Raw genomic sequence first — 12,480 nt, 5'->3', positions numbered from 1 at the left:
AAAGCAGAGATCTTCAACAGGGGGTCCGGGACCCCTAGGTGGTCCTCAGAGTTTATTAAATAAATACATAAATAAATATGCTTATGAAAAACACCCTGAAGTAAATAAATGAGGCAATAAATATAGAAAATAAATAGTAATATAAATATATGACTCAATATAGTTCTATAAATAAATAAATAAATAAATAGTTTTTTTTTACTTTTATTTATTTCAGGGGACTTTTAATTCAATCCATCTCTATTTATTATTTATTTTCAAATGAATAATATATTTGTTCATATGTATTGCCTCACTTATTTAATTCAGGGTTTATTTCATAGGCATATACATGTATTCATGTATTTATTTATTTAATATGGACTAAAATGGCATTCCATACACTTTAGTTTCCTATTAAAATCCAGTCAGGCTCAGTCTAACCATTAGACCTGTTCAACTACAGTCTCTTCACTGATTTCTTGTTATCTTTTATCCAAGCATCACACTCACTTTTTAATTTCATATCAGTTCTGCTTTTATTCCTTTGTGTCCTCTGGATCAGACCTGAGTTAGTCAGCCTGAAGTCACCTCCTACTTTAGTGTTAATCAGCAGCCATGTTGCACTGAGACACAGTGATGCTTTGAGCTAAATGCTAACTTCACTATGTGAACATGCACATGCTCTGATGGCTTTATTCTACAGATCTTACATTTAGTCCATTTTAACTTTTCCTTTGATTTCATTCTATGGGAACCTTACAGTACAAATCCAATGTCGTATGTCCAAAATTGTTACAGAGGCCGGCGAGATAATTGACACACAGCAGCTCTCTCTAACAAAGATCTTTGACAGACAAGTATTGCAGAAGGCACGGCTAATCTTGTCAAGTTCTGACCACCCACTCTCAGAGGAATTCATTCCTCTTCCCTCTGGGCGGAGATCTTCAACAGGGGGCCCGGGACCCCTAGGGTCCTCAGAGTTACTGCAGGGGGGTATTAACGTTTTTATTTCAAAAATGTAAATGCCTCAACTTGAATCCAACATATTAGCAAATAGAAATTAGCCTATTTGTGTCAAACCCACTGATGATAGGCTGACTGGCCTATAGGTAAGATAGTCACTAAGGTAGCCATCCAGATACAGTTAATAAGGATTCACTGTGCCACTTGTATGTTTAACATTAAAACATGATTTATAAAATCATGCCAACAATTACTATTTTAACAGCTTAGTATTCTATGTACTAAAAATGTATTCTCACTCAGTAAGAGGTCCTTGGTTCAAAAAACATTGAACACCCTGACCTAGAGCAATAACAAACAGGTACAATTTTCTTTCCCTGTGCAATTATTCAAGTTAACTTGCACAACTCTTGCATGCAGTTTTTATTAGTCACTTTGGGCCTTTTCAGTGACACTTTTAGAAATCACTCTTTCAGACAATCTCAAGGGATTTTATTTCACACTGTCCACTTTTTAAGTGATGAAATTGTTCTTAAATCAATCTGTTGGTTGTGTGCTGCTAAAATGTTTTATGCCTTGTTTATCGTTGTTGTTCTGCAAATCAAATTTCCCCTCGAGGGACAATTAAGAACTCTGAACACAATAATACATCCATAGTGCAGAAGCAGCTGTAATCTTAACCATGTTCACCATGTTCGGTTAACATGTTAGCATGCCAACAGTCCCTATTTAGCACTAAAGCAAAGTACAGCTAAGCTAATGTCTGTAATTTTGCAGGTATTTAGTGTCATAAACCAAAAGTATTAGAGACATTGCAAAAACTTTGACCTGAGGATGGCGCTAGATGAAAAGTGAAGGGATCACATACAACTGTCAACCTCACGGCGGTGCTAGAGGGAGAGTCATGAGACTTCCAAAGTCGGTAGGATTCATCTTCTGGAAAACATGAATATCTGTACAAAAGTTTAATGGCAATTCATCTCAAAGTTGTTGGGATATTTCAGTCTGGAAAGTGGTGGGCCAACCAATCGATCAGACAGACACTGCAATTCATAGAAATGATATCTGTGCTATTTCTTGCACTTGACACAAACTGTGTTGGACTTTTGGCAGTTATGACAATAATTGGCTTTAATATGTATCTGTAAAAGTTGAAAAAGCATTGCTTCACATAGCTTAAAAACATTCCTCTGAACTAAAATGTATAGACTGACATATAAACATGACATGGACTGACATACAGAAAACTACTTTATTTTAACAAACTTTTCAGTTTCATCATTTCAGATTCCAAAAAAGAATTCATCTTCTGGACTTCTCTGTTCAGTTTTTCCATAATTTGGGCTTTTAATTTCTATCAAATAGTGCATATGTTACACCCAGCAGTTTGTTCACTAAATATACATAATTAAATATTCTAAATTATTCTACATTTTTAAACTACTACAGTATTAACAATAACAAATAATAAGTAACAAACTGAAAATAGGAATCCAGTTATTGAAAGGCAACGTCCAACAGAAAACATTTTTGACAAACAGTAGTACTCCCTATTAACACAAAATCATTAACATAAGCAAACATGGTATTTAGATTATTATGAAAGCCACTAGACTCATTACACTTTTCTGCCTTCCAGTCATAAAAACCTAAAACAATAAAACACTGATTCAAAACCACAGCTCTGTAACCACGGTGATTAAAAAGGACAAATGGCAGGTATAAAAAGTGTAATGTTGCATTAATTGGCAGGTATAGTATTTGTTAGGTACCACTCTAGGTATTCTTATTCTATCATACAGTTAAAACATAAAAAGTCCAGGTACATACGGTGATAGGTTCAGTAAGTGAGTCACGCTGCTCTGTCCTGTCCCCAGGTAACGGAAAGAAAAAAATCGGTGTAAACTAACTAATTCACTTTGATCAAAGTTCAAAAACCATACCTTTATATAAAAAGAGGAAATCTGAAAAATGAAGGCTGGTTGACTTGTATAATCTATATTAACGGAACAGTTGAAAGGACCAGCACAAAGTGGTCGGTCACGTGTGCAAACTCGGCGAGGGTGTATCCAGGCACACCTGCTTTTTCAGTTCAAATAGGTACATATAGGAGTAATACGGAAGAGGATTAGGGCCAAATGTCAAATAATGTATTTGAGTTCTGAGTTTAATTTATAATTTATACTGTTTATTGATCCCCAGTGGGGAAATTACAATTTAAACTCTGTTAGAAATCACTACACACAGGCCTGAAATACACACACACATGCTCAGGACCTATTCATGCACTAATGGAGAGATGTCAGAGTGAGTGGGCTGCCAGTGCTGGACCAGCGCCCTGAGCGGTATGGTGTCTTGCTCAAGAGCACCTGGCAGTGCCCAGGAGGTGAACTGGCATCTCTCCAGCTACCAATCCACACTCCGTACTTTGGTCCGTACTGGGACTTGAACCGGCGACCCTCCGGTTCCCAACCCAACGGACTGAGCTACTGCCACCCCCGAATTTATTTAAAAGTCAGAATTTTATTTAAAGTCAGAATTCTTTTTTAAAAGTCTAAAAAAAAATTATTATTTCTTAATAAAAAAAAAAAAAGAAAGAATTCTGACTTTAAACTCAAAACTCAAATAAATGTGTTCACATGTGGCCCTAATCCTCTTCCGTAGTGTAAACTGGCTGGGTGAGGTAAAATATGAAATGTGTAGTGATGGCTAAAACGGCTGCCATAAAGTCAAGTATACGGAATTGCCAAATTAAGTGTAACTGAGCTGAAAGGAGACCCGTCACTCAGACATCTACTTTCAGCACCTCCATTTCAGTGCTGCAGTGCTGTGCGTGAGGCTCTGTGTAAGAATTACCTTCATGATATAAATCTGAAGCGAGTAATTTTGCAGGTATTACAAAAAAGCTTATTATAGTCATTGTTCACATTATACTTGTCACACCCACGGTGTTTAGATATCCCTGATCTGAAAGAGGAGACATTCTTCATCATTAGGCAGACATTACAGTAATACTACTTGAAGTACATTCTAGGCACATAAAATATATTTTCAATATTTTAACATTATGAAATGCACTATAGTGCTTTATGAATCTGAGCGTATTATTGTAGGAAGCAGCTATGCATAGAACTGTCCCAAAAAGTGGCACTGAATTTTATGAAATATTATGTTGAACGATTGCAGTGCATTTTTAAGCTTGTGCGAGATGTGCCATACATTCCATCTGTTCCATACATTTTACCTATTTTTTCCACAACTATGACAGCAAGTAACTGCCATACAAGTCAACAAATGTGTCAAACAAGTGAAAAAAAATAAACTCTAGTGTGTTCCCGTAAAATAACCGATTTGTAAAATCCTTTGCTGTTCCCTGACTTCCCCAAGAGAACAGACAGATTATATATTTCCCTGTTTGGAATACACGTCTCCTAGATGCATGACATTTTAGGAGTTCCTCAACGACAGGAACCCTGGTTGTTACTGGACTGTTTAAACCACTGACATCTACAAAGCACATTGGGGCTCTTCACTCAATTAGAACTATGTCTTTCTGTTGAAGTCACTGTATCCATCAACAGTTTTGTGTCCTGCTCAGTGTCTTCCTCAAAGACACAGAGCATGCTGCCTGGCTCAAGAGCATGAGCTACATGTTTGAAAGAGTGAGTGAATTTCTTAAAGGTTTGCAGAAACACTGCATTGAAATGTGTTTGTTGTGGACGATGGTCAGCAGCCCTGACAGGCAGTCACGGCCGAAGACTCTGTGAGGAATTCTTTGGGCGGCGTCGAACTCGGATTGGAATTTCCTCATCCTGTAAAAGAGACAAAAAAAGTCATCACTGTCTTCCATTTACTGTGTGATGATTGCATATGTGGTAATAAGAAAAAGGTAAGCAGTGATGGTTGCATTGGTTTATAAAGTGTAGTTAGTTTTATACATACTGTTTCAGCAGTGTCAGTGTGTTCACTGCCGTGGGCGAACGCCTCAAAGTCAGAGAGAGCGCTTTCCACCGCCTCCTCATCGTAATCTGTCTGGTATTCTTCTGACAGTTCCTCTGAAGGCAGACAAAAGACATGAAATACATGAAATATGTCCCATTTTAATCATACAACTGTATAAAATAGGGAGCATTTTGCAAAGATAGTAAACAACAAAAAACACTATCTTGAAACTTCTGATAGCATTTTAGTATGAATTTGTTTTAAGTGTATAAATACGCAGTAACGTACAGATCAAAACATCACAACTTCAAAATAGCTACACAGATGTTCACAGCTCCTGTCATTTTACTAGAGATAAATATTACTCAGAGCTACGCCCACACCTGCATACTGAGAATTAAAAGCAGGCTTTGATATTAAGATTGATGTCTCTAAAACATTTTTTTGATGCACTGGTTTGTGATTTCAATTTTTGACTGATAACTTACCATCGATTAAGGCATTCTTGACAGGTTCGATTCTCGACACGATCTCCGCCAGGTCTGTGAAGGAGGCATTCGGACAGGTGACCACCTGAAAGATACAAACTGCATCATTCCACAGAAGCCTGTCCAATTTCTCCAAATCTAGGCACCAATCACAACTGTTGAGGTGGGCTTTACACCAATCACAACTGTTGAGGTGGGCTTTACACCAATCACAACTGTTGAGGCGGGCTTTACACGATGACGATAGCGCAGCGACAGCAAGCAGCTTTTTGTTTACATTCAACATGACGGCCACTGAAGCGCAGCAACCCGTTGATGCCGCTTTCACTGCTACGTCACCCAGATCGTTGGTCTGATTGGTTGAAGGACTATCCAATTGCGCCCAGAGGCATTTGAGCGGCGTCCGTTGGTGAACTGTCAATGAAGCTTCCCCAGACCCCCTCTCAGTTACAACTGAGAAGGGTCTGGTGTTAACCAGGCTACAGAAGACTTTAAATCAGCTTCAATTTAGTTTTTTTCTCGCTCTTTGTGATGATACATATAGAACAGAATAATTCTTTTTTTCTGTGTGACTCTGTGCTGACATAGCCTTCACCTACTTAATAATTCCATGACTTGCCATGACACTGAAGCGGGAGGGAATTGAAGCATCATTTTGGTGTAAAGCTTTCTGCATAGAGGAATTTTTTGGCGCCCCCAAAGAGATTGTAGCCAGCCCCAAAGGAAAATCACCAGGGCCAAAATGATGAGAATTGAGAATAAAAATAGCAATTTAAATCCTCTCTGAATGTGTTTAAGAGCAATTTACCAAACAACTGTTAAACCAGCAGAACATAAACTTGAATATGAGCACTGATCTCAGTTTTATCTCCAGAGTCAGGCTGTATTGGACTCTCCTGGTGATGTTAAAGATGGTATATAAATATTAATATTACGATTTTTTGTTTTGTTAATTGGGGTTTCATTTACATAAGCAACATTTTTGTTTATCAAATTGTCAGAAATAACAGGAAAATGCATAGATTTCTGTAAAATAAGGTAAGACTCATTGCCTTTACTGTTCGCGGGCTGATCATGCTTACTGCTGAGTGTAGTCGTAAAGTAAAGTACAAGTACCTCAACATTTGGACTTAAGTACAGTACTGGAGTAATAGCCTGACAAGCCAGACCCACATCCAGATGTTGGGTCTGGGAACTCACCATTGACAGGGATCAATCTGAGGGGCGGGATAAACGGTTGTCTTTCAAATTCTCTCTGCACGCAATAGGATTGAGCTACAACCAACCAGAGCAACGCTAGCTGATAGATTCAACTTTGGCCGTATCTGGTCGCAAAACTCCAAACACATCTTCCTTTTTTAAAGCAGCCATATTATGCTCATTTTCAGGTTCATAATTGTATTTTAAGGTTGTACCAGAATAGGTTTACATGGTTTAATTTTCTAAAAACACCATATTTTTGTTGTACTGCGCCGCTCTCTCTCACTGCTGCAGATCCTCTTTTCAGCTGGTCTCTGTTTTAGCTACAGAGTGAGACCTCTTTTCTTCTTCTTCTTCTGTACTATCTTTGATTGCACTCGCACATGCCCAGTAGCTCAGATGTAGATCATGTCAGCTAGCTAGCTCCATAGACAGTAAAAGAAAGGCTGTTTCTACAACTTCAGTCAGTTACAAGGCAGGATTAGCTGGGAGACTTCTAAATGAGGGCGCACATGGAAGTAGTTCTTTTGTAGATTATGGTGAACTTGTGTGTGTTGTAGCAGTGCTTTGCTACTGAGAACGAGGTAGCATGCTAGCGTTAGCATGCTAACGTTAGCATTAGCGTTAGCATGCTAACGCTACGAGCTAATGGTTGCGGTTAGCCTGCTCGTTTCGGCTTGTGATGTCACAAGCCGTGCAGATTTTGACCAGCTCACCCAGAGACTGAAGGCAGGACACATTCAGAAACTGTATCTCACTCTAAACAGCATGGATGGATTTTTTTCAAAGTTTGTATGTGTGTGGAAGCACCAGAGACACAACATAACACCTCAAATCCCAGAAAAAGTGATTTTTTCATAATATGGGCACTTTAAGAATGACTTCAGTGCCACTCTGTGTTCTTTTCTCAAAGAAAAGCTGAACTCCAAGTCTTCCAGAAGACCGCTGTTCCCAGCAGCAGCAGCCATAAGCCCACCCACCGACTCTATACACAATGTGATTGGCCTGACCAGCTCCCAAGTCAACGGAGAGTGCCTAGTTCCCCCTGGCTGCAAAATAATTTTGCTGCCGCTAGGGTGCGGCTAGATTTCTAGGCTACTGGAGTAAATGTACTTAGTTACATTCCACCACTGCATGCAAGCCCAGGTGACGTGATGCATGTCTCTGCCAGCTGCAGAGATGGTAATGCATATCAATAGTTGGTGACAGTAGAGCTTAGATCGGCCCAAAAAATCAAGCCCGAATCTACCCGAGCCCGAGCACGTTGCGTCTGAGACCGACGCATTAACTGTAATTATGAGCCCGAGCCCGATTTAAACCCGACACTTTTTTAATACGTGGGCCGTTATAACTGACGTTCTCAACTACAATTCAGAGTTGTTTGAACTACAGAAATCTGTTTAGAATAATACAACAAGGACGAAGCATGTAAACTGCGCTGTTTGTTTATTCAGAATGGAACGGATCGCAAATGGATCTGATGATGAACAACATATTGTTGTCACTGCCCACGACTTGTTTAAACTGCTTCCATACCTCCGACTTTCCTCCACACTTGGTCGGCGTCCTGTTTTTCTTTTTTTCTTTACATCTTCAAGCTCCATGATGCACTTAAGATACCTCATACAGCCCAGCAGGCCCGGTGTGATCCGTGCGAGAGGAGGAGACTCCGCGCATGAAGTGCTGCATTTTGTAACTGCAGCCTAAATTTTGTACACATTTGTTACTTTTATATAGCTTATATATACATATTTATAATATTTCTGATTATGGCATAGCTTTCTCCCCACCCAATTAGGCTAAATAGGTAATGGATAAAAAAATGCTTGCTCAAGGGTCCGGCCCGAGGATAGTGTCGGGCTCGGGTCGGACTCGGGCTTGGGCCGAGAATCTAAACTCTAGGTGGCAGTAAAGCATCTTAAAATGTAGCAATGTCCCAATAAAGCCTGAGAGGAGGTGTGACTGCACAATACTTTGTGTTATTACATGGCCTTGAATACTTGATTCTGATTGGTCAATTATGGCGCTCTATGGTCTGTAATTTCTGAATAGCAGACCACTGCTACGGACACAGTTCTGATCACAGACTCTGGAGGACCATTTTGAAATCAATAAGTCAAGTCTTGTTTTTAAGATCAGGCATCCTCACTGTTTCAGTCAATCAACTACAGACTGCTTTATTTTTTATACAACTCTCTGAACAAGATACTTCCTTCATTCTATATTGAACTCTATTCTTACCAACCCCATAATCATGCCCCTCGGGATAACTACAAACTCAGGCCTCCTATCTGTCCAACAGCTCAACTTCAGTTTGGTTTAAATAACAGAGGTTCAGTTATATGGATATGGAATACTCTTTTGTCTGTGCAATGTTATCCCTATGGAATGTCCCATGTAACAACCCATGTAACTCCTAATATTATTTTACTTTTTTTCATTCAGACTCTGTTGATTCGATATTGGGTGTTATTTTAGTTTGGCCTTTTTTTCCTCTTTCTTTTCTTTTTTTCAGTATTTCAGTTTATCTTTCTATTTTAATTGGATTATGCATTGGAGAGTGCCCAGATTAAGCCCCTCTGAGTTTTTTTTTTGCATCTTTCCATCACATCTTTTATTGATTATGTGTATATTCATCTGTATTATTTGTATATATGTTAACCAATAAAATAACCAATAAAATATAATATAATATGTTTTTATTGAAGCGAGTTCAGTAGAAACAGTGGAGGCCTTACAGTAGCTTCCTTTTCGGTAACCATTAACATTATTTTTAAAATCAATATTTTTTTATTCCTCGACACAGCAGCCCAGGGTTTGATATTCAGGCCTGCGGCAGGTTTCCTGCATGTCTTCCCCCTCTCTCACTCCTTTCATGCTGTCCTGGTGATTTAAAGGCGGAAATGCCCCCAAAAATAAAAAATAAAAATAATAATCTTAAAAAAAACAACAACTATTATTGATTCCTTTAGTAAGTAGTAATATGGAGAGCAATGGGTCATTATTGGGAATTGAACTCCGACAGGGTGATGCAGGAGTGCGACACGAATCCCTTACGCACGTTTATGTAATGTAATGTTAAGGTAAAGGTACTTTATTGTAACATACACATACATGTAGCGAAATTCATTCTCTGCATTTAACCCATCCCTCAAGGGAGCGGTTTACAGCGCACGGGCACCAACTCCAGGTCTGAGCCAGTGCCTTGATCAAGGGCACTGACTGGAGAACCTAGTACATGTTTTTTGATGGTGGGGGAAACAGGAGCACCCGGAGGAAACCCACGCAAACATGGGGAGAACATACAAACTCCACACAGAAAGGCCCGGAACGACCTGGATTCAAACCCAGAACCTTCTTACTGTGAGGCCACCATGCTGCCAATGTTTAAGGAGGTCAGAGTATCAGTCTGACCCAGCCATCTAACCAGGTATACTGAACTGTGTCTGTTGTGTCTGTAGTTTGCACTCACATGGCCAGTTTTGGTCTTGTGGAACTCCTCCTGATGTCTGTCCTTGAGCATGCTGTCCACCACGCCACTGCGCTGCCACACATCAAACAATGTCTTTCCGTGCTGGTATCCCACCTCCTGCAGCCACAGTGAAGGGGGTTAGAGCGAGCGAGAGCCATCAGATAGAAGAGAGAAGCATATTAGCACTGAGGAACGGGGGGGGGGGGGGGGTACTCACAGCGATCTCGTCAAACTTGCCGAACTCTAGTGTGCCGTAGCGGTCGATGGGCGGCCGGATGTACTCGCAGTAATCACTGTCTTTGACCAGTTCCAGCTGCCGCACACAGCAGACATAGGCAAGCCGGGTTTGGATCTCGGCCATGTTCAGGACCTGGAAGGCAACATTAGTTGAGTCTAACATTGCTGTGAAGGCCGGTACTGATATTCCCTAGATGTTATTATTCTCATATAGACTCTAGATTTCTCTATAATAAGTTCAGCAGGTGATAACTTTGACTTTGACGTTAACTTTTTTACCACTTTACATTTCTGCATTATTTTTAGTAGATGGCCACAAGAATAACTACAGAGGACATTTGCAGTGGTGGAATTTAACTAAGTACATTTACTCAGGTACTGTACTCAAGTCCAAATGTTGAGGTAATTGTACTTTACTTGAGTCTTCTCTTTTTATGCCACTTTCTACTTCTACTACGCTACATTTCAGAGAGAAATATTGTACTTTTTACTCCACTACATTCATCTGTTACAGCTTTAGTTACTAGTTACTTTACACATTAAGATTTCTGCACACAAAACACATGTAGTTTATAAAATCTGATGTTTGATTCTAAAGTAAACTAGCCAAAAATATAACGGCCTACAAGTCCAGCTGAGATGATTAGACCATTAAACACACACCTGGTTGGATCCTTTACACTTTCTACAATCTTTTAATACAACAACTACATTCTCCTGATGATACTTACAGACTTTTACCTAAGTTACATTTTAAATGCAGGGCCTTTACTTGTAACAGAGTTTTTTTTTTACAGTGTGGTATTAGTACTTTTACTTGAGTAAAGAATCAGAATACTTCTTTCACCACTGGTCATTTGACATGAAAGTGTACCTTGACTTTCTCAGCCAGAGGGTTGAAGCGTTTCCACAGCAGCCACCAGCCGTTCAGCGAGTCCCCGTAGTTGGTTAGGTTGGTTTCGTCCCGACTTCCAACATCTATTGCAATCACAACCTTGGCCCCCATAGAGCGAGCCACATCGGCTAGACACCAAAATAAGAGAAACATGTATTCTAGGTCTTAAAAGCCCTGATAACCTATTTTCTCAGTCAGCTTCTTATTGTGAGCGATGAGGTCTTACATGATCACAAAATGATGTGCCAAAGTTACTTTGGTATTTTCACATGAAAGATTTATGTTTTGGGTTTTTTTGTTTGCTCATGTTGGCAGTCAATCAAATCGATCGCCCAACACCTGCACAGTCCTAATGCACTTTAGCTTAGTTTTTACTGTTAAACTCTTGAAAAGTATTAACTAAGGATGTTGTTGTTGTTGATAATGCTTATTTAGTTATGAGTATTTAATGTTAGGAGGAATACCGTTGGAAATTCCGCCAGATGTCCCTCATTTTCGGCCGGATGTCCGTCACCTTGGGCTTTCTTTGTGTTGGCGTTCTAATCCAGACAGCTAGCTAGACTATCTGTCCAATCTGAGTTTTCTGTTGCACGACTAAAACAACCTTTGAACGTACACGTTCCACCAAAAGAAGTTCCTTCCTGAGGCTATTCTGCAGAGGCACCGTGGCTCCGTCTGGCACTTAGCTCCACCCAAGACGATTGTGATTAGTTTATCAAAATGCCAATAAACCAGAGCACATTTGACTCCCATCCCAGAATGCTGTGTGGACTAGCCAGACCTTCCTTAGCAGCGCTGTGGAGAAAGGTCTGGCTATGCGAGACTAGGGAATATACTCTCACTCAAAGCATAAGCAGTAAAGTCCCTTCCCCTTCTCTTAGTGTCTCTCACCAGGCAGGTTGTTGATGTAGCCTCCGTCCATGAGTAAGTGTCCATCTTTGGGATCACAGAGAGGTGGCAGGTAACCAGACAGTGACATACTAGCCCGGACATACCGCCACAGCGAACCTGAAGAGGAGAGACCAGTGTACTGTTACCAGGATGACAAAATAAAAAGGTAGGACAGAGCAGTGGAAAAGCTCACTTTAAGCAGTATTAGAACTTGCTTTACATCAGGGGTTGGCAACCTTTTAATATGAAGTGCCTTTTGAAAATGTTCTTGTTAATCAGTGTGCCATATCAGCAGAATTAAGGCTGCTATGATCGATCAAGCCCGCTCAGGCAAGGTTTTTTTTTTCCTTCGCGCCGCATTCTGTGAAGAAAAGCAACGAGTACTAGCCAATCAGAGGCAGAGTAGGGCA

General features: G+C 40.0%; 1 protein-coding gene across 2 annotated transcripts in view; it reads right to left on the bottom strand.

Annotated features, from left to right (window-relative positions):
- Positions 1-4,199: 4,199 nt before the first annotated feature.
- pnpla7b (patatin-like phospholipase domain containing 7b) overlaps positions 4,200-12,480 on the bottom strand; it is a 42,587-nt gene continuing 34,306 nt past the window's right edge. For both annotated transcript variants that reach the window (XM_031300496.2, XM_031300497.2), the window contains exons 29-35: positions 12,071-12,187; positions 11,159-11,307; positions 10,265-10,417; positions 10,048-10,164; positions 5,376-5,460; positions 4,888-5,000; positions 4,200-4,757 (exon numbers count right to left, since the gene is read on the bottom strand). In XM_031300496.2, the coding sequence (XP_031156356.1) occupies positions 4,692-4,757; positions 4,888-5,000; positions 5,376-5,460; positions 10,048-10,164; positions 10,265-10,417; positions 11,159-11,307; positions 12,071-12,187 (800 nt within the window). In that variant the 3' untranslated portion in view covers positions 4,200-4,691. The remainder of the gene's footprint in view (positions 4,758-4,887; positions 5,001-5,375; positions 5,461-10,047; positions 10,165-10,264; positions 10,418-11,158; positions 11,308-12,070; positions 12,188-12,480) is intronic.

The sequence above is a fragment of the Sander lucioperca genome, chromosome 2, assembly GCF_008315115.2.
Source record: "Sander lucioperca isolate FBNREF2018 chromosome 2, SLUC_FBN_1.2, whole genome shotgun sequence".
Classification (NCBI taxonomy): Eukaryota; Metazoa; Chordata; class Actinopteri; order Perciformes; family Percidae; genus Sander; species Sander lucioperca.
The sequence above is the reverse complement of the archived record's forward strand: the minus strand, read 5'-3'. Positions and strand labels throughout refer to the sequence as shown.